This window comes from Myripristis murdjan, chromosome 11 (assembly GCF_902150065.1).
Source record: "Myripristis murdjan chromosome 11, fMyrMur1.1, whole genome shotgun sequence".
NCBI lineage: Eukaryota > Metazoa > Chordata > Actinopteri > Holocentriformes > Holocentridae > Myripristis > Myripristis murdjan.
This window is the reverse complement of record NC_043990.1, coordinates 21,349,489-21,371,745: the sequence shown is the minus strand read 5'-3', so window position 1 is coordinate 21,371,745 and position 22,257 is coordinate 21,349,489. Positions and strand designations below refer to the sequence as shown.

The following is a 22,257-nucleotide window of genomic DNA, read 5'->3' as shown; positions in this document are numbered from 1 at the left end:
TTGTGTATGTGCGTGCGTGGGCGTTCGTCTTCGAGTGCGTGTCGTTGAGCTTGTGCGCGTGTGTTTCAAGACATGAATGGACTTGCCTCCTCTGATTTTCCCTCAATTTCTTGCGTTTTTACTGTACAAACCAACATAATAATAATTATAATACTTTTGGTGAAAACTGACTCTAAACAAGTTTGCCTCTAATCTGCACTCATTAATGGCTTTTACCACGTGACGACCAGCCACTGCATCTGGTCATTTCAAGGACAACTCCACCCATTCTGAGAATTCACATAATGTGCTCCCATGCCGGGACATTTCAGTCTGTGATTGAAAATTTGCATCACTTTTATCATAATGGAGCAGAGTCAGTGCTCACATCCCAGTCACTTCAGTTCAGGGGGAGGGGGTCTTAGCATGGGGGCCCATGACTGACAGGGGCCCTCAAACAATATTAGAATATACTGTACAGTTAATAACTTTTTATTTCTTTAGCCATTGATGATCACAGTGACCAAATCAGTGTTAATGAGGTATTTTACTTATATAGTAAAAGAACTTCCACCCTGCTAAAGCCAGAGGCATTTAAAGCCTTGATTGGGATCTGGATATGCGATTACAGCTGGGGCTGTGATATCCCTTCATGGAGCCTGAAAACTCTGGTGGCACCCCTGTTCCCAAGTGGTGATTGAACTGTGAATGAAAAGGGTCTAAGCATTAGGGTCAGGAGAATGTGTGTGTGTGTGTGTGTGTGTGTGTTAGAGAGAGAGAGGGTGGGTGCATGGTGGTTCATGACATGCTTGTCAATGATGATAAGAGACTTTTTGAGAGCAGACTGGGAGTGGTCACTCTGATCCATAGATACTGGCCCAGTGCCCCGATTAGGTACATATGAACTGCGTGCGCACACACGCACACACACACACGACAAAAACACAAAACATGTCCAATCATTGTACAGTTTATTGTACATCTCTAAACATAAAGTATTATTGCTGTTTTTTCAATATACATACATACATATATATATATATGGAAATATGTATATAGATATGCATATATATATATATATATATACACACACACACACACACACACACACACATATATATATATACATATTTATGTATATACACACAAAATGACAGTAACAGTAATGAGTGATCTTCACAAGGCAGCATAGTGGCCGTAGTCAGAGGCCTTCATTTAATAATAGAACCTCTGAGCAGCCATTGGTTTATGGAGTCAAGAAATCTTGGAGTCACAATGCTGACTGGATGTACAAAATACATGAAGGATGTTGACCTTTATCTATCCAAGTTTTTATTCCCTCCATAGAGTCCACTGATATCACAATGACATGACTCAATGAGTGCATCCAAAAGAAGCATTTTTAAGACTCTGAATGAGTGTTTTTGCATAACTGCAACAGCAGCTGTTTGAGTGCAGCACTGCATCAAAAGGCACTTTGGTGAACACTGAGATGCAACAGAACATATCAATTGTTCTGTTGCACCTCAGCATTGAATGAACAATGAATAGCATCCTTTCCTCTACACTGACACGGTGTAAATTAGAATCATGATAAAACCGCAAGGACATGATAATATAAGGGAGAGAAATACATCATCAAAAGAACAACATAATAAACAGCAGAAACAAACAGTTTTAATGGACAAATCAATCAAAAGCACCCTCTTCTGCTCAAAAGGTTGTGCCCACTCTTGAAAGAGGAAGTTTGAAGTCTGTATTTGGTCTGGATCACCATGACACAGGGTAAGACATGATCACCAGGTCACGACGCTCTTCTCAGGTCAGTTTAACACTTTTCCTCTCTTACAATTGACTGTAGAGGAAGTGAGATATTTAACTGTTGGGTTAAGGCCAGAGGTCACCACAAAACGGGAAAGTCCATTTTACTGAAGCCAGGGTCTCTCCGCTGCTCCCAGTATGTGTTGTTGCTCACCCAAGTATCATCTTTAGACTTCCTGTGGACACAATACAAATACAGTGACGTTCAAACGTCATGTCAGCAGCAACACTGGGTTTAAAAATGATTACTATTGGAAAATAAAACCATACCTTTATTAGTCATAAGTGCCATTGCAAAATCTGTAATGTTCATTGCCAGTCAAAGAGATGTTACTACTATTGTCACCCTCACTAAATATACAGAAGTTTACTCATCAAAAAATAAACCACACCCTATTCCATTTATTTTTTATCATAATATGCCTATCCTCTCATCTTAGTTTAGGAATAGTGGATACATTTATTTTCTCTGATTGGACTTATTCCAACTATTTTGATTATGTCAAGCATCTGGATTATTAAGAACACTGGACGCTAACACTATTTAGTGTTCACTGCTCTGACGGAGTAAAGTCATGTGATTGCACTGCTTTAGGTATGAGCCATGAGGTGATGAAGAAACATTTTCTGGAATGATGAGCCAAATAATCAGTGTCGGAAAGTAACGTGATTCCTTTTATCAGTCACAAGGTCTTGTAATAAAGTACCATTACAACAGCAGTGATGTTAGTTACCCAATAAAGAGGTTGCTACCACCCTCTCTATATATAATGTTCAAGCTTGATCATCCAAAAAATAAATTTGACCTTATACACCCTAGGGAGGAGTAAGTCATTTGATAGTATTACCTGTTTATATGTGCCGCAAGGTAATGAATAAGCATGACCTTTTTTTGATGAGCACTTATCATGACAGCACAGGCCGAGCATTCATCACAATGCTGCAGACTGTCCAGTCAAAGCCCCTTTAATTTCCACTTCCTTCAGTTCTTCTCAGCAATCAGACACTCATGTCCCTGCCTACCTTTTAACAATGTGGGAGACTTTGCATACTTGAGACAATATCCGCTCAGTTGCTTGGAGTTGCAAAACAGTAAACTGTTTCCAGATTCTGATAGAGGCTCCGGTCCAAAAGGGCTTGGAGGCCAATGGCCGGGAAGTTTCTTTGCATGTCAGTGACACATAACTCAAAGCCTCTGATATCATGTGAGACAAAGTGGCTGCCATGCACATGATCTCTGTGCATGTCACAGACACAAACATCGCCTCTTAAGTATGAGACTCAAGACACGCAAGCAAGCAAAAGGAAGCATACTTGAAGAAGCGTGGCTGGTGTGTCATGTTGTTGTCCTGCAGCACTTTCCTCCTCTCCCTCTGGAGTTGCTCAATTCTCTGCTTCTGCTCCTCGGCTCCCTCAATGTTCCCATCCTCCAGCAACCTGCATACCAATCCAGAGACAGAGTAACAGAGAAACAGAGACACAGAGAGAGAGAGGGGGAGAAGGAGAGAGAGAGTCATGAAAGAGAACAGTAAGATTTTGGCCCTTCTAGATAGGAACAGAAAGGAACAAGCTGCATTTCCATAAAACACTCAAAATAATTAATCTTATAATTAATAAAACAATCAAGATTTAGATAAAGGCCTCTAATCATTTGCTTTACCAGATAAAACTGCAATTTGATTAGTCCTTCGCCCCTATACCCAGGTCAGACGACCGGTTTGCACGTCAGGACTGCTACGGGCCTCCACCAGAGATTCCTCTGGCTTCACCCTTCCTAAGCATAGTTCACCACCTTTCGGGTCCTCTCACACACGCTCACACTCCACCTCTGATGCTGTGGGCGAGGCGGGCGGGATTCCACCTCAGCTGGCACGTGCCGGCCCTCACTTTCATTGCACCATGGGGTTTTGGTTGACCCTTTGACTCGCACACATTAGACTCTGGTTCATGTTTGGTGGCACAGTGGTGCAGTGGCTAGCACTGTTGCCTCACAGCAAGAAGGTCCTGGGTTCAATTGCTGGCCGGCCAGGGTCCTTTCCTCCCACAGTCCAGTGACATGTAAGACAGGTGAAGTGGACATTAAGTTGCCCCTGAATGTGCTTGTTTATCTGTCGGTCTCTGTGATGGAGTGTCAACCTGTCCAGGGTGTTTCCCCTGCCTTCCTGTGTCCTGCTCCATCATCTTCATCTGACTGTCACTATAGTAAGCTGGTTTGTTTGCCAACTAAATGGCTGTGCTTAGTTTTGCAAAAATTGATTTCTTCAAATGTCCGCCTATACGTGCTGAAGTTACCACCATCCAGAATGATAGGTCAGAGAGCACTCATGTCCTATGACTAAATCCTTTGCATGGGGTGCCCCGGTGGCTCACCGGTAAAGTGCATGCACCATGCACTAGGGCTTAGTCCCGATCGCAGCAACCGCGGTTCAAATCCAACCTCAGGTCCTTTGCTACACGTCATCCCTTCTCTCTCCCCTGCCTTTCCTGTCTATCTCTACTGTGGCTGTCAAATAAAGCAGTCTATCTCTACTGTGGCTGTCAAATAAAGCAGAAATGCCCCCCCCAAAAAATCCTTTGTGCATGTCTTCTGTTTTTGTTTTTTTTTTTTCAATTCAGCAAATGCATTCCAGGGCAAATTATTGCATTTCCTTTTATTGAACAAAAACTATATCCATGTCAAGGGAGAACATAAACTTTTAGTCACATTTTTGGGGATTTTAAGCAACATTTGCTGTTTCCATCAAGCATTTTTTTTATTTAATACAGCAAAATGTGCATAAAAAAGGGTTGATGGAGACATGGCTACTGACTCTTCCTCACCCCGAGCAGTGTTGTGTAACTGTCCATGAGAGAGACAGAGAAAACAACGGAGAGAGACAGGCTACCCTAGATCACCTTAAAAGCATGACAGACTGGTCCAATCGCCAGAAAGGACCTGAAGAGGACAAAGTACTTTGGTGCAATAAAGGCGAGACAACAAAGCGGGGTAGAGGAGAGCCTTAAGAAATGGACAGTGGTGGGTAGCAAAACAAGCTGATCAAAGGAACAGTCAGCACATAGGGAAACAGTGATTGACAGAAAAAAGGTTAAATAGGTTGCTGACCTCTGGTCCGGCCTGAGGCGCGTGTCTGTAGGGGGCAGCAGAGTTTTCAGGCTGGGATCTAGCTCATTCAACTCCACTGCAAACTGAGTGAAGCCGTAGTATTGTTCCTGCTCCACTGGCATGGGGTCTACACACAAAACACACATATCCAGTAATAGTGAAACTGTGTCAGACTCAGTTTTGTCATGTTGAATTGAGTTACACTGATGTAAAAGTGTTCTGAGTGATAATACCAGGGGCTTTTCACTCACTTGCTCTCCAGATGCAGGTGGCAGAAGGCGGGTCTCCTTGATACACCCCCTCGTGCCATTTCCCAAATATGGAGTGTATAACTTTTCCATCTCTATCTGTAACCACGCCTTCTATCTCATTCACTGTAGAGCTCCATGATTTTGCCTGAAGAAAAATGCAGAAAAATCATTTAAATTTGTCTCTCTTAATTCATTCATTTTCCAAGCTGCTTATCCCAATTAGGGTTGTGGTGTTTCCCTTAAGAAATATGGAAAGAAAAATATCAAGGAAAAATTTGTAAGTGATGTGACTGATATGATTTCCATGTTATTTTTGTGCTTGAGGGGGTTAAATCTACACATGGCTGCCTAATTTTACATGAACTGGTTTTCAGTTGTTTTTTTCGTTTTTTGTTTTTTTTCCAATGGAGCTCTCCTCTTTGTCCAGAAGATGGTGCTGTTTGACTTGACAGCACTACCTACAACCTACTTTTGACAGTCGCATCGTATGGTGCCTGAAGGTATTAATTCATGCATAACAAAGCCTTTTCAACATTTTACACAAACTTTCTCCTTCGAAACTGGAGATAAGATAATGGATCATTCTCAAAAGGTAGAGGTCAGAAAGTGAGCAAAAATAATCTGCAAAAACTGCAGGAATTGAATGTCTCTGATTCCTGACCTTGACAAAAGTGACTTTACACTGGCAGGCGTCATTGTTGACATTTTTGATGGCCATTTCTCCGTAGTGTTCAATCCAGCGCTGGCCACTAAGGATGTTGTGGATGCAAGATGTCACTTTGTTCCATTCGTAGTGGTCCCCAAATCTGGAGAGGGCACACACACACACGCACAAACACACTCTTAAGTCCTGTGTCTCTAGATTCAGGATGATATTACACTTTTTTAACCTACACAGATGCCAATTAGAGTGGACACACATGCTAAACTTTAGCATGTATGAGTGCACACACATACAAAAGTACAAATGCTCAAACCCTTAGTAAAGGACCTACGTGGGTAAGGTGACATGAGTGGTTCCCATGGGAACTATTTCCATGGATTTGCCCCAAAATTTATTCTTCCATCGGACATCTAAAAGAAATGGATCACAAAACAACAGATGAGCACTGGGGAGACATAGAGCATGTATTTTCAGCATAAACAGGACCTACAGCATGCAGTAAACACAGCATCAAGGTGTGGGGCCAATGATAATCACACTTTTTTTCCCCCACTGCTAAGCCCAGCAGGGCAGGGCAGAATAAAGCTTGTTTATTCCAAACATGCTCTCGCTTGCTAACCTTGCCAAAAGGTGAAGTTCTTTGAGTCACAGTGACATGCCGACACAGGTGGGTGGTGACTCACCTGGGAAATGGGGAGACAGAGTGAGAGAAAAAGGGGAAAAAGGCTGATATACCAACAGTTTGGCCATAGTATATAAATTAAGACATTAGTCATTTTAAAAATAAAGAGCATAAAAGGTGCTAATGTTGATTTTGACAGCAATGAACCATTACATTAACTGAGAGAGTAGTATAATTACTGTAAACAAACAAGACTATCATTAAGAATATTGCCTGACTCTTCCCACCTATATATGGCGTTTTATATTAGCTTTTGCTTTCATGCAATGACAGATGATGGACAGGTTATGTTGGAAATGTGGCCCAAAACTGCCAACAGCACTGATGTAAGATGACCTTACATCAAGTTCTTATATGACAAAAATGTTTACATTCATTTACAGATGTTTACAAATGCTACATGTACCATCAGCAAGTCAAATTTGGCAGACATATCCTTTGAACCACGCCATAATCAAGTATTCAAAGCACCCATGCAGTGAACTGTATTAATGGTTTGTTCTTTGAAGGGTGTGGAATCTGATGCAATGAACTGGGTTCAAGCCTGTTGTGTAAACTGTATGTGCTATACCTGTTCTGCTATGAACCTGAAGCCCTTGTCAGCTCTGTCACACTCGTACGTCTCTCCCAGGACGGGGTTAAATGGTTTGCTCCCTGCTCGATGGTAGCTGGACGCATATGCAGACACCGCAAACGTAGCAACATACACCTACAGAGAAAAAACACAACAACAAAGGACAGGGTGGATAATGCTGCGTGTCTACTCTCTCACAAGGAACATATGCACTCCCATGAAAACAGTGATGTTTATGTGCTTGTGTATGTACCTGAGAGTATTATGGGTGCACATTTATCTGTGAAACTCCTATATGTGTATGTACACATGTGCAAATGTGTTTATACATTTTGTTTGTACTGTGTTTGAGTTTGGGAGTGGTTACATAGAGTGTATATGTGTATGTGTGTGTTTATGTGTATATGAGGGTCACATGAGACCACTGTGTGTGCATGACAAATTAATGTGTGCATTTATAAATGACACTTAGCGTGTGTGAGAATGTGCATTTACTGTACATGAGACTGTTGTGTGTGAATTTACCTGTATGTGTATTAGACACTACTGTGAGCATGTAATATTGTGTATATGATGTGTGTATGTGACTATGTAACTATGCTGGTTATGGCGGGATGATACAGACCAAAATTAAGTATCATGATATCTTTGACTGAATACCTCATTATCGATATTTTGACAATATTGTAGGATAAACAGTCAATAATGATGTGGATATGATGACCAAGCAGATTTTGAAAAAGCTAGAAAAGACAGAAAATTTAATACAGTGCTGCCTTGAAAACCAGAGAAAGACAACACTTATCCTATATCATGATGATGGAAATTTTCAGCACAGTCTTTTTTTTTTAATTTTTTTTTTTTAACATGAATGGCAGGGCCTACACAGGTGTTGCTAATAACATTAATTAAAGCCCTGTTGTTGTGCATGCTGGTTCACTGGAAAAACCTTTGGTACACTTAGGGTGTTTTCACATATTCCGAACTCAGTTCTCTTTAAGTGGACCAACAGAAGGAGAACTCAGCTTTCTGGTACACTTGAGGTCTGACGAGGTCGCAGTCCACTTACTCATGAGGTGGTCTCAGTTTGGTTTGTTTTAGAGGGTTCTGAGTTCATTTGGAGTGTCTGGAAACTCATCAGTCTGAGGTCACTTGAGAAGTTAAAATGAACCAAGTATGAAAATCCCCTTAAATGGACCAGAACCTCAATTAATGTCATTAGTAACACCTGGCTGCTGTGAAAAAGCTCAATTAGGATCTGCTAAATCCCAGAAGGTCTCATATGATAATAGAATGTTGGTGTACAACAGAGTATTCTGTGTTAACTATGTGCATAGTAACATGCATGAGACTATCTGTGTGACATGTGTGTGTTCCCCAACTCACCATGCGCTGGTAGGGGTCATGGGTCTGGTTGGCAGTGTCCAGCAGCTCACTGTACTCCACCTCCTCACACAGCCTCTGCAGGGTGTTGAGCGGCTCGTTGAGCTGCACTGGCATGGCCACCTTGGACAGATCCTTCCCGATGTTGTTCTTCAGGATGTTCCACAAGCTCACGCCGCTGCTGCTGGGGCTGGGGGAGGGAAGCGTGGAGCGACGGCGAGTCAGGGGCACCACGCTGCTGACTGGGGGGCAGGAGGGCAAAAATGGAGGGAATGGTGGTGGGGGATGAGAGGGAGAAAGAGTTGAAGATGAAGAAAAGATGTCAAGTGAGAGAGCTGAAAAGCGAAAGAGGCAGTTCCTTCAAAATAGAGGGCGACTGTTAATAAAAAAAAAAGGCTGATAACAATAACAATCAGCTGTCAGCCAGTCATTGTTGCCCAGTGCCCACTGTCTGTAAACCTGCAATGGCACCTGCCTCGCTGTGCCTTAAAGGAAAAGTCTACCTTAAAACACATTATCACATTAGTAGGGATTACATCAAGTTACTGGTGCAATTTTGGTGTTTTGGTGTTTTTCCATTTGCTCTGTGCTGGATTTATCTCTGAATATTTGTGTAACATTGCTGCAAATCAGTGCCTGCAGAAAGCTTTTGATGATTTATTTTTAGGGGATCGCACTGAAACCTGGCAGCAAATGCTTCTGTTTCAGAGTGCTGATAATTTTTTTTTCTATTAAACACCATTGTAGCAGTGCTGGGAATATCTCTCAGTGATGTAACTGGATTCACTTTTGACTAATTAGCTGTAGAAAAACAAAAATGCAACATCAAATAACACAATAGCACCAGAAATGCAGTGTAAATTGCCAATCCAAGATTAGTGTTAACAGTACTAATGTGTGTTGTGCTGGAGTTTTTCTTAAAGGAGCCAGCAGCTCACCTAGTAATAAAAATAAAAATAAAAATCATTAACCTTGTTTTCAAAGGATGATTTTTCTGACGGACCGCAGTATTTGTATTTGTGGCACCAAAATGATCCAGTTTAAATATATCATCGGCATCGGCATCGGCATATATCAGCACTGGTCATCAGCAGCTTTAAACCACAATACTGGAATAGGTATCAGCCCTCATAAACCAATGCTGGTCAAAACCTAGTCTGAAAAGTCTGTAATCACAGGGAAGAATGACAGCTAATGGGATTCAACTTTTATTGGCTGGTATATTTTTCTGTTCACAGCATATGTGTGAACAGACCCAAGCTGTGGCGATGCATCATAAATTCTTATTCAGAGACCTCCAGCATCTTTCCACTCAGCAGATGATTCAGTCACCTGTCTCCTACCCATATATCCATCCCAGTTTGGTGTAACCATGTTTCTTATTACAGGATGAAACTGAGCCCAGTCATTAACACACTGATGTCACTTCAAAGAGCTGCCAAGAGGGGAAAAAAAAGTGGAAAAACAGAAACCAACACCATCTGTGGCAGTGAATTAGCGATGCCTGTGCAGCTGTTGGACCAGATATGCTTTGTCACGTACGAAGAAACATGGCACTCAGTTTGCAAACATGTCTGGAGGTTGCTGACGGTCATGTTGAGCAGATTCTGCGATGGAGTGAGTGACTTCCCTGAGATTCCAGATTTTCAGATTGTTTATTCGAGTTGATTTTCTCACACACAAATAATTACGCCGAGCTTCACACGGTCCCATGAAACACTCACACTCAGAAGCACACAGATAAAAGAAAAGCCTCTCCTTCTTTGACAGAATTAGGTCTCTCTCTTTCTCTCACAGTCTTTTTGTCTCTGTTGAAAGAGTTGATATGTCATCACACACACAGACACACAATGTCCTATCATATCATGTACCCGAGTTGTGTCTCTCGCTGCCTCCCTCGTTGCTGTAGGTATCCATGGAGACGCTGTCACTGACATCACTGATGTAGGAGTCATCATCTGACACCTGGTGACGGAAAATCAATGATGAAAGGTCAGCGAGGGAACAAAGCACATCATCACAAGGACAAACAAACCCCAACTCTTTGCATCATCAGACTAGGAAAATTAAAAAATACACCAAAGCTACAGTATTTTTGCTGTAAGGCAGATATTTGTATTGTTTTTTTCACTGCAGGTAAAAACTGTGCTTGTGTAGAAACTTTGATATGTCTACACTAGGAAGAGAAGAGCGCCTGACCTCATTCTCAGAGGAGGAAGAGGAGAGGAGGTACTCCTGAGCATCAAAGAACTCCGAGATCGACTCCGGGATCGATGCTTTGCTCTCATTGGACACCTGGTGGACCAGGGAGCGGGAGCTATCTGGACAGTCCTGATTGGATGATTCAAAGTTATTTGACAGAAACTGGATCCATGGTCTTCAGTGGTAGACATCTGTGGTGCAATCATGTATTGGTGGATACAAACACAGGCAGTCACTTACTGAGGAATAGGTGGTCTTCAAGCCTATGACCTGTGCTGGCTGGGGGGCCTGCATGTGGATGGTGTGCTTCAGTCTGTCTCTTTCTGCTGACAAGGAGCTAAAGGCTGACTTGAGTGTGGTGTGGACTGCAGACACACAAATACCAGAGAAAAATGAACAAGACAGAAGACATTTTCAAGAAAAGAAGAACTGGGATGGTGACAATCTTACCACAGAAGAAACACACTCAAGAATATCCCTCTGATCTGTCTTTCTCTGAATATAGACCCTCAGAAGGCTTGGCCAACTTGCATAGACCTATAAAGAGACTCACTGTTGTTGGCCAGTCTGCAGAAATCCTCCTGTAGTCGGGATGCATCTGTAGGTGAGTCTGGGGATTCAGGACAGGCCTCCTGGGTGTTTGACTCAGCGGTGTAGAGATTGGGGTTGGACGCATGGAGGCGAGGTGATTTGGAGGAGATACAGCTAGGAACCTGGAGAAGAAAAGGTAAGTTCAAGGTTTGTATATAACTCAAACAGAAGAGGAAAAGAAATGGTAATCTTTTGTTAAGTTCCCTTTGCAGCCTTTGGTCCATGATTGCGAACTTGTCTCTAGTATTCATCTGCAGTCAAATGGTAAGCTGTGCATGAACCTGTAGAGTGGCTTTGGCGTCTTTGCCATTGTTCTTGGATCGCCACCTCCTTGGTCTCTTCTCTTTCTTAGGAATGTCATACGTAGATGCCTGTGGTGCCACAAGGAAGAGAGACACAATGGAAGGAGGAGAGAAGTTGACTGTCAGTGTATGGTCATGACGCAAAGAAGAAATATCTTTCTCTCTACTCTTTATTTGTTTCAAATGGTCTTTATTTATTATTCCCTGAGAGCAATAGTTATGGGACTTCCCTAATTCACCCACATGGCATGCCCCATGACCTTTCCATATGACTTAAGGCTGTAGTCGCCAACTACATCACTTGCTCATTACTATAGTGTTTCAGCACACTCACAATATGCATAGCTGCTAACATACTGTGAGATTCAGTCCATGTCAAGAAATGCAAATACATATATTTTGTACTAATTTTATCACGATGTGTGCAATTGTGTGTGTGTATACATATACCTGTAGTGCAGTGATGGCTGGTGCTGAGTATGTGCGATGGAGGACTTCCATGCTCTTTAGCAGCAAGTTTAGCTCCAGCAGGTACGATTCACACTCCTCCAAGTCTGAGAGACAAAGAGAGAGAGAGAGATGAATTATTTGATGAGAGGTTGGCAGCATCACTCAGATACAGAAATGGCAGACAAGGCATGAAATGCTAAATGCAATGCAGTTAAGCAAAGTGAGAATTAAGTAGTGAGATGGGAGGGTAATCAGTTACACAGGTCAACAAACAGACAGTGACCAACCTTTGCAGCATCTGTCCATGTCCTCTGAAGAGTGGAGCCAGGCACTGACCTTAGCCTGCTGGATTGACGCCTGCTTTGTAAGAGTGGCCCTCTGTTAGAGAGACAGAGGGAGGGGAGGGAGATGTAGGCAGAGAGGGAGAGGTAAGCATATAAATTCACATAACCGCATTCCTACTGTATCAAATGAAAAAAATAAAAAAATAACCAGGACACTTTTGATGTTTTCCTGTGAGGAGGGAAAAAAAAGCATTGGGTCACCTTACCTTCCTGATGCAGTCGTTAAGGGTGGGGGAGGAGGAGGCGTGGGGGTGGAAGAGGTGCCTCTCATGGGGGTACATGGCGATCTCATTCTGTCGAAACACGCGGTGATGCCGCAGCTTCAACACCCATTCATCAAAGAGCTCTGGAGACTTCACCTGGGTGCCAAAAAAAGTCAAATTAGGAATGGGAACTTGGATAGAGTTGCTGGGTGTATCTACCTATGCATATAAAGAGTGCATGAAAAAGAAAGCATGTAGGTGTCAGATCATGTCGGTGTGTGTGTGTGTGTGTGTGTGCGAGTGTATGTGTGTAAATTACCTTGAGATGATAGATGTTATCCTCCGTGTCCAGGTCAATGCACATGGCTTTCTTCTTGACTGACATGACGGAGAGACCGACATCGATGCAGCCATGAAGCTTTCCCTTCTTCAGCTAAGAAAAAAATAAAACACTGTTACTGTGTGTGTTGGTATGCATGCGTAAGAATGACAGACAGGTGGCGCTGTTGAGGTGATACCTACATCACTTCCTCGCTTTGAATATTTCAGGATGCCTTTCTCCAACACAAAGTATCTCTAAATGGATAGAAAATAAAATGAATCAGTATGCATTTGCACAAAATACTCTTAAGCCTTAAGTTCTTATTTCCACCCCTGACATGTAGTAGTACTTGTCATGTCATGTGTGGTTATGCAAATACAGCTGCCCCCTTTAAAAGAAAAAGTTCAGGGACTTTGTGCAGTTTTGCACTGATACCGCCTCTTAATCTTGTTATTCAAATTCACCATGGCAGCAGAAAATGATCACTCAGTAGTACAGATAATGACCGCGAACAGAAGCAGCAACAGCTTGCTTGCACACCAACACAACTCTGTCATCTCCGCCAATTTAACAACCTTTCCAACGTCTAGTTTTACAAAGTGACAGAATAAACCACTGAAGCACCAGAACATTCTTGAAATCAGAACTGTGAAAATGGTGATTCACTCATGTTGCAAGGCAGCAGTTTCCAGGTAAAGATGAGCACATTATACGTAGGATTGAGAGATGAGGGGGAGAAGGATGAGTCTGAGTCACTATTACAATATAGTCAAGATTACTGTATAATTGACTGACATTAAAAAGAAAGAAAAGGGGGCAATAAAATGGACTGTGGTGAAAAGGATGGAAAAGGGAAAGCACTAAAGCTGGCAGCATGTTAGTGGGACATTGGTTTTGGGAAGGTCCAAAGTATTTGGATGCCTGCAGGTCCAGTCACTGATACTGTGTTCCTAAGCAAGGACAACTAACCCCCTCATCTATGTACACTGACCTGCTATGAGGCTGGGTAATCTGTTAATATTAGCTTAATACTGTAGTTGAATCTGATGAGTTTTTTTGAAAATAAAATATCAGTGTTTTTAAAATCAATGACATCCATGCTTCATGTAATAATGAATATCACTCGGTTAAAACAATGGTATAGTGTTATCTATGGTACAGGATAGTGGAACCTTCAGCTTTTTCGACTGATGAACCGGATCACCTATATTTTAGAGATGTTGGATGATGATGTTATGGTATTGATATCTCTCCCAAAATGGACAGAAAGCATTTTGGAACAGAATTCCCTTAGCCGTCTTTTTAAGAGATGAGGCATGTGTACTCCCATTACAGCTGAAAATACCTGTCCGTTTCTCTCTAGGGTTCACATTTGAAATGTAAACGTGACAACCTCAAGAACAAATAAACCCTGTGGTTAGTGGTCATATACTGATTGCTCTTGTATTAAAAGTAAACAGCATATTTACAAGTGAAAGCATGTCTTCAGCTCAGTAAATGCAAGCAGTGGGGTGACACAGCCGGTATCCTACTGTTGTTGTTGACTGGGCCTTTAAAAGGTTTTAAGGTGCTCACCTTATGCCATCCCTTCATGGGCCATTTCCTCCTCTTGAGCAGGAAGCCCTCCTGTCTGACAGGCTCCTGCATGCTGGCAGGAAACCCCTTCAGCCCCTCCACAATCTCCCAGCTGTCCTGGAGAGAGAAACAGGGTAAAAAGGGGGATTATTGCATGAGACTGAGATCAATTTCAAGTGAATTTCTCTCCATTACCATGAAGGGCAATAACACAATGTAAACGCGCATCTTTGATGATGTGGCCCTTAAGGTATTTTCATCAAGTGTGAATTCTGTGTGTTTCATGAGGTTTTATGGGGATAAACAATACAAGTATAATACAAGTAGATAAAGATATCTACCAAATAACAGCTAAGACACTGTGCATTACCATAACAACACCACCGCATTGCATTTGCTTTAATATGCAAAGAGTGTGCTCTGGTTTGCACTTTAAGGAAAACTGAAATGGTTAATCATAGAAAGCAGCCCCTCTATGTGAAATAATCAATTTCAAATTGTTAATTTGACCCTAATTAAGACACACACACACACATATACATGCATGCAGTGTGTGAATAATAGCTGTTAGATGGCCTTAGGGTCATCGTGGCACACATGGGGGTCAGTTGATGTTACGTGAGAAGACAAACAATGCTGAAATGCTAACACTGGCTGCAAGCACTCTGAGCCCTGAATGCTAAAATGACAAAACACACACACAAACACATGGCCACAAACATGCAAACACACCTGGTTACTGTCATGCTTTGAGGAGCCGCTGCTGTCACTGTGAGTGGGCGATGAAGACGTCATCTTTTTGCGGCTGGACTGCTTTCTGCCCACCGTTGTGTCGTTTCTGTGGAAACCGCAGCAGCAGAGATCACAGTGGAGGCGCCGGGAGCATCACTGTGACCTTACGAGGGCCGAGCCACAACACTCTGCACTGCACAGAAAGGTTAAAACAAAAACATGTCGGGACAGTGACAAGGGGAAGGCAGTTTTATAAAGCTTTGTAGCAGTATGTAAAAATAAAAACAGAGGAAACATTTAATCACTGTCAAACCCGCAGTGGTGTGACTATGGCTCTTTAGGGAAGCCAGAGATGATTTAAGAACATCCAGGGAAAAAACAGTCAGCAGACTGATAAGAGCACTATGGAACATCTGCACGCATCATATGCGCGCGCGCGCGCACACACACACACACACACACACACACACACACACACACACACACAAGCTCAGGGTTCAGCTTTTATCATGTGAACTCACATGCCTGGGTTTTGTGTGGATTGCACACAATAAACCTCCAATGAATCTTCATATAAGGCAGTGACAAACAACCAGAGTCATCATGTTGTTCATTTCAATATAAAACAGTGTCTCTTATAAAAGGTTTTCAGTCCAGGCAGTGATATTTTTTCCCTAAGACAGCAAAGTTATCATCTAATTGACTTACATTTATTCTCTACAGCCTTTCCCTATTCTTAGCCATAACCAACTTATGCCTAACTCTAACCTTGACACTATGCTTAACTTTAACCTGAACCAGTAAGTCAAAATGACCACTCAAATGACTTTGCCATCCTTAAAAAAAAAAAAAAAAAAAAAAAAAACTGGCATCAAGGCTTTGCTATTCAGTGTGCTAAATGCAACTTCCTCTAATGCTTAAAGAACGGTCACCCAAAAACAATAAGGCTGAGTGAGAAAATATCTTTGTACTTTGTGTGAACTTCTTCTTTAAGCCAGTACATGTAAAACTGACCATTGTGGTTGAATGGCTCTTTTGAATGGGTCAGAAGTGAAAGCCCAAGGACTCCCTCCACTGAAGGAACAATTACAGAGATGTTTATGTCTGTTGGTTGTATGGGCTGAGGCCTGAACACCATGTTCACATTCCCACTGTGATGTAACCTGCATTCCTCTCCTTACCACAAATGACATGCCCCAACCTGGGTGCATGTGTTGTGTGTCGGTGTGTGTTACAGAGCCACTCCTTTTTGTACAGTGAGTCTGCCAGTAACTTAGTGTGTGAACTATGAAATGTGAAGTGTGTTTGCCTGTGTGTGTGTCAACATCCCAGTCCGCTGGAATGATACAGTGAATGAATACCCCCGGGCCGAGCGTGCATGCATGCATGAGAATTTGTTTCAACTTCTGGATTTAGCGTCTGCTTACTAACTCTATCCTCTGCAGAGGGCCTGGTGGTTTGTGTGTTTGTATGTTCTGTTGCTCCTCAAGGCTCCACTTCGGGTCAGAGCCATGCCCAGGACGTGAGTCATCAACAGGAAAGAATGTGCTCTTTACTTCGATACCCCCGACACAACATAACACGCAGCTAGTTAGAGTCAACACTCAGCTAAAAGCAGCAGTGTGACACACGGACAGCACACATTCTGTAGAGCGCTGTAGCACGCAGTGAGAGACCAGACAGGATATTTGAGTAAGTTCCAAATAAACTTAAGGAGTTCTTGATTTAGCCTATCAAGCTGTTATGTTCCCACTTTTCAAGCTGTGATATGGTAGACATGTTGAAACTGCACTTGAGGCTTATTTTGGATGTAAAAAAAAAAAAAAATACCGCTTGTGCCTATTTCTGAGATTTAGCAGTTGGAAAAATATATATACACATGCTAATAAGCCTCGTGTAAATATATAACAACATGCTGTGTGTAGCAAAGGACGGTGACCCGACGGTGAATTTCCAGCTCCATCAAAATACAGATAACAGGCACCTAAACACAGTATGTGGTGAGGCCAGCATCAAGCGCAAGTTTACATAACACGCCTGGCTCTGCCTTGCATTCCTCTGCCTTTCCCATTTTACACAACTCAGCAGCAAAGTTTGCAGCAAAATACTTCCTGACAGCAAAACTTTGTTGTCAAGTCAAAGGGTTTTTTTTTTTTTTTTTTTGGTAACTGTCACTACCTCATTACATGCAAACCACTTCCTCCATTCAGTGGCTTCAAGTGAACAGCCGAGCGTTAGTCTAATAGCAGTAGAAGCCTATCTGCCTTGGATGCGCTGCAAAACCCCACAAGACCAGGAGATAAAGTCCCCAAATGTTCCAGTGAGTGCCCTACTTACCTTGTCTGACTGAGTACTGTAGTATTGTACACCACTGGGGCTAATGCACTGTAAGACTAGATGTGCTGGGTTTTGCCTTCGGTCTTACGTAATGGGAGTCAATCATTAATGGCATTACACCTTGTAAATGACCTGTTAAGATGGAAAGGGGTCATTGTCGCGGCAGAGGACCGATGCCAGAGAATCACGAGGCCCAAAGAAGGGAATAAAAGTTTAAAGGTGATGGAAATCGGAAGACTTAATGAGGTGCTGGAAATTTGACTACTTTATGATCTTTTTACGCTGTGTAAGAGGTGTAAAAAAAAAAAAAAAGAAAAAGAAAAAAGAAAAAGATCAGCTGTTGGGAGAGAGGCAAAGATAGAGCAGATGCAAATGGAGGATGTACTCAATTGGTTTTGTGTCGCGGTGTGCGCAAAGTGATACTGCTAAGGCCAGTTTAGTCTTTCCCATGTCTGCATTTTCCATGCTACAGCTGAGCATTTGCTGGCAAAAATAGCATCACATTCATAGGGGAAGAGTGGCAAAGAGCTTACCAAATCTGAAATAAGCACTGGTCTTAGCCTTAAGTGAGTGCTGTACTTTTCAGAGGGATGATGGTTAGAAAAGAGGTGGTTTAAAAAAAAAAAAAAAAAAAAAACACACTCACAGTTCTAGTTTCTGGTATGAGAGGCCAAAAGGTACCATCCTGCATAACATGAATGTTGTGTGGTCTAACAAACAAAACATGAATAGCAAATGAATCTTCATCAGGTCTGTCCTTGTTTGTTTTTGTTCCTGTGAAGCTGGTCTCCTTGTGAAAAATGACCACTATCCACAATCCACCACAGTGGGAACCTTTACGTCCTAAATTCCCACACCGACAACTGACCTCAAACCAGAAAACTCTGTCCTGCAATGCTCATCCAGTGACTGTAGGGAACAGAAGCAGAGACTCAGATGCGTACAAAACACAGGAAAACAAGACTCTGCCTCAGTCCCAGCAACCAGCCAAGTTCTGGGCCAACATCCACACAACTGTCCTTCTGCATTTCATCTGTCGCCAGATAAGCGATCTGACCACCAGACTTACCACTTGTGTTCCCTCAAAGCCATCCAGTTTAACCTCTCGATTTAAAGATTAATGAACATTTATATAAATGAACTTTGAACAGTTCTGGAGCACTGCTTTTTGAGGGAATGCTAACTGTCGTCTGGCGAGACTCTAACAAATCAAACACAATTTATCAACTTGTTTTGCTTAAGTTCAGTATGGCTGCAAGCAATGCATACTTTGACAACAACCCCTGTGGCTTTGCTGACCAATGGCTCAACAGTTTCCATGACAGGATCTCAAGACAATGAGGCCGAAGCCTGAGGAATTGTCGGGCTGGAGTTTCCAGTCTTTGCTTGACAAATACACAGACACACACACACACACACACACACACACACACACACACAGAGCACTGAGCAGCCAATCCATCTGCTTTCTGCCTATACATATTCCTCCAACAGAAGGAGTGCTACCAACCGTCTGCAACATTTTCTATCCACCATAACTGCCTGACTGGAAAAAAATAGTCCTTACAGATGGCTCATGTGTGACTCCGCTTCCCATAATGTGCCACAATCTTCTGAGAAAGCTTCTTCGCAGAATTAGTGTGTTAAATCTGCATATGATCTACTGACTATCATGCTAAGAGCCAGCATACGTTGCTTTAAATAGGTTCACATCTGGCAATATTATCCAGTAACATCATCCATCAACACCCATGTTCTTTAATGATAGAAAAGTAGGTGCCTATAGATTGATGTGTTGCAGCTGATTCTGGATTGGCTGGCAGCAGTGACATTGACTGTAATCTAACCTCTAACACAGTATCTGATTGGCCGGAGCAATTATCAACCTTCTTACAGGCAGTAAACGGTAAGAATATTTAGTATGCAAAGGTCATACAGTGTCTGCATGCAGGTACCCAAAAACTAACGTGGACATCAGACAATGATCAAAGGAGTAAAAAGCAGCCCCCATATGTCATTCAAGTAACTCAACAGTCAGAAATATGCCCTCAAAGAAAGAGAGAGAGAGAGAGAGAGAGCGAGCATTGGGAAATCATGTGCCCATAGAGTCTTGACCACTGTAATTCTAAAGAGTCACATCACAAAAGACGTCTCTCTGTCTCCTTCCTGCAGAGACAAGGGACACTGTGTATTGCCGCTCCATCACGGGTTGCCATGGATACAAAACCCAAGGCAAAGGCGAGAATATATTCCGTTTGTTTGGGCTTTGAGGAAAATCTGAGGGCATAAAACATGGGGCTATTTATAGAACCGGTGCCGTTACCAGCTGAAACGTGATTTCCCTGAGTCGCGGTACCAAGCGGCTGGCTTGGCTGCAATGTAGGGCACAACATCCCATAACCTCATAAAACCCAAAGAGCTCACAGGCGGCGTAGTGTCAGGGTAGCCAGTAGGTGTTTTAGCCAGAGCAGGAGAGGTCTGTGTTTCCCAGCTTTTGGGTGGGTGGGTGTCGTGTAAAAGAGTGAGTGACAGAGAGATAAGTCAGTGAGTCACAGTCATGTGGGATATTTAGGTCCAGACATGTTGCAGTGGGTTAAGCACTCTGCCTGAACTGTGATAGACTGATAATGTGATAGTCTTTCAGTTTGAGGTAAAAGAAAATGCAGGGTGAGCAGTGCTGAACGGTGACCCTGCAGCTGGGTCTCAGGGACTCTGGGTTTTGCTCAAGGGCATTGAAGCAGGGCAGACGCGTGCCTATACAGGGGATTAAGTACAAGCTGTCAGGTTGAAGGATAGTCCCTGTAACCACTAGGCCACCCTGCCTGCCAGATCAGATGGATGTTGAGCCACTGCTGGTGGCTCTGTCTAGTGAGCTGTGCAACTTTATGATCATATGGATCTCGGCAGATTTTTGTTGTGTAGAAGTTAGAGCTGAGCAAATTTCTCCTAAATCCTTTTGTTTGTAGTGCAACACCCTACCAGCATTTTTCAGTTTCATTACACATTACCTACATAAATCCTGTTTACCTCTCAGTTCTCATATCAACAGTTAAGATGCTATCAACCAAAAACTTCAGTTTGTTTACCTTCTGCTTTTTCTTTACATCTGTGGGCCTTTCCAGTGCCACGTTACACTTGTACTGTGCACCAGTAGGTGTTGTATGCCCAGAGGGCGTGTATAAATGACACAGTTAAGCGGTGCAGACTGCTCAGGTAGAGCTGTCAATACTCGTGATAAAATCAGTCTCAGTCAGCTGCCACCAACATTGTGTTGAAGATGTGAAGATGAAAACAAAACGTGGACCTTCTGAGGGTTTCATGTATCGGTTTGCGTGTGTGCAGCCTGCTGGAAAGCATACACATGCATATTCAGAGGCCTGCTGCTTAAATGTGACACTGATATACAGGCTTGATCAGTCATTATTCACAGTGTGCAATGCTTTGGAGTAAAAAACACTGCAATAGCCTTGCACAAAAATAAACTTTGGCTGAAAAGGGGTTTGGACTATCATTTCCATAAATAGCCTAAATAAATAAATAAATACCTTAATAAATAAATGTATAACTTGGTCATTCCAATTATTTTTAGAGGGCAAAGTTCAGCACAAACTGCATTTCCTATGAGATGATCAATACTAGAGAGCAGCAAGTGTTCACTATAATGTCACTTTTGTGTCTTGAGAACCATAAACACACTAGAATAGCATAAATCTATAACTATTATAGTTCCTTGACACTCCTATGAGCACAATAAGCAGTTTAGTATGGATGAAGGAATGAAGGAAATAGTAAAAGTTAGCGGTGACAAATTCCTCGGGGTAATCCACAGGTGTCCCGTTTAAAATAGATCCCAGAGCACAGGTCCCCTTGCCAGCAGCCAGCACAGCTATTCAAACTTGTCAGCCCAGACAAAACGTCCACATATTCCATGTGTCCACTAAACTCAGAGCCCACAGGGCACCGATAAGCACCCAACACCAGATTAAACCGTGTATACAAACCCAGCGGACTACCTGAGTAAGGAAGTCCCATTAATAATTCTATCGAAAGCGGTATTTCACCGCTACTCACCTACCTAAAGCAGAGGAGACGTGACAGGAGCGCTGTCAACTCTGCCAGTTCACTCAAATGGAGTCAGAACAAGAACAGCAAAGACGCTGGTGTAAAACCACACAAGTTATGAGTAAGAATAGAAAAACGACTTACGATTTTGAAAGGAAAACTACCGCATCATATCCAGAGGCAGCCGAGAGATGTTCGAGCTCTTTGCTTGAATGCCGGAGCTCCGTGGGAGGGGGAGGAGCCTGTGTGGTGGGCAGGAGTGACTGACGCTCGGCGTACAGCCAATCACATTCGAGAATAAAATGGAAAAGTAAGACAGAAAAAGGGCGGATACGGTTTGAACAGACCATACAGTGACGTGGTCAAAAACCTTTGGAAAAGAGAGAGCGAGAGAGAAAGAGATAGGCAGAGAAAAAAATCCAGGTGAGAATGAGGCGTCAGGTGAGCTCATGTAATGCGTCAGGTACCCATATGCTGCTTTCAAGTGCGGTTGGAAATACCAGCGCACATACACAAATGGTAAATATGCCCAGTAAAGTATGAATATGGTGTATCTATGGTACCTGAGGTAGTAACAATTTATTGTCAAATAGAGTAACCCTTTTTATAATGGTATTGTTGGGCAGACTTTGTAATTAAGTGCTGTCATCCTAGCTTTATATTTTCATTCAGTTGTCATG

General features: G+C 42.6%; 1 protein-coding gene across 2 annotated transcripts; it reads right to left on the bottom strand.

Annotated features, from left to right (window-relative positions):
- Positions 1-1,062: 1,062 nt before the first annotated feature.
- LOC115367745 (oxysterol-binding protein-related protein 3-like) lies at positions 1,063-21,826 on the bottom strand. 2 transcript variants are annotated; one of them, XM_030063651.1, is made up of 22 exons: positions 21,722-21,826; positions 15,179-15,371; positions 14,447-14,563; positions 13,072-13,125; positions 12,869-12,982; positions 12,553-12,705; positions 12,290-12,380; positions 12,003-12,106; positions 11,532-11,621; positions 11,213-11,372; positions 10,900-11,024; positions 10,657-10,788; positions 10,329-10,422; positions 8,461-8,699; positions 7,072-7,209; positions 6,438-6,501; positions 6,150-6,228; positions 5,816-5,960; positions 5,155-5,299; positions 4,904-5,030; positions 3,115-3,237; positions 1,063-1,976 (listed from the first exon to the last, which is right to left on the bottom strand). In XM_030063651.1, exons 2-22 carry the CDS (start codon positions 15,239-15,241, stop codon positions 1,880-1,882), a joined length of 2,454 nt encoding a protein of 817 aa, XP_029919511.1. In that variant the 5' UTR covers positions 15,242-15,371; positions 21,722-21,826; the 3' UTR covers positions 1,063-1,879. The 2 variants fall into 2 exon arrangements, with proteins under 2 accessions (XP_029919511.1, XP_029919512.1); XM_030063652.1 differs by having other exon boundaries at positions 10,329-10,424; positions 10,665-10,788.
- Between the last annotated feature and the right edge of the window lie 431 nt (positions 21,827-22,257).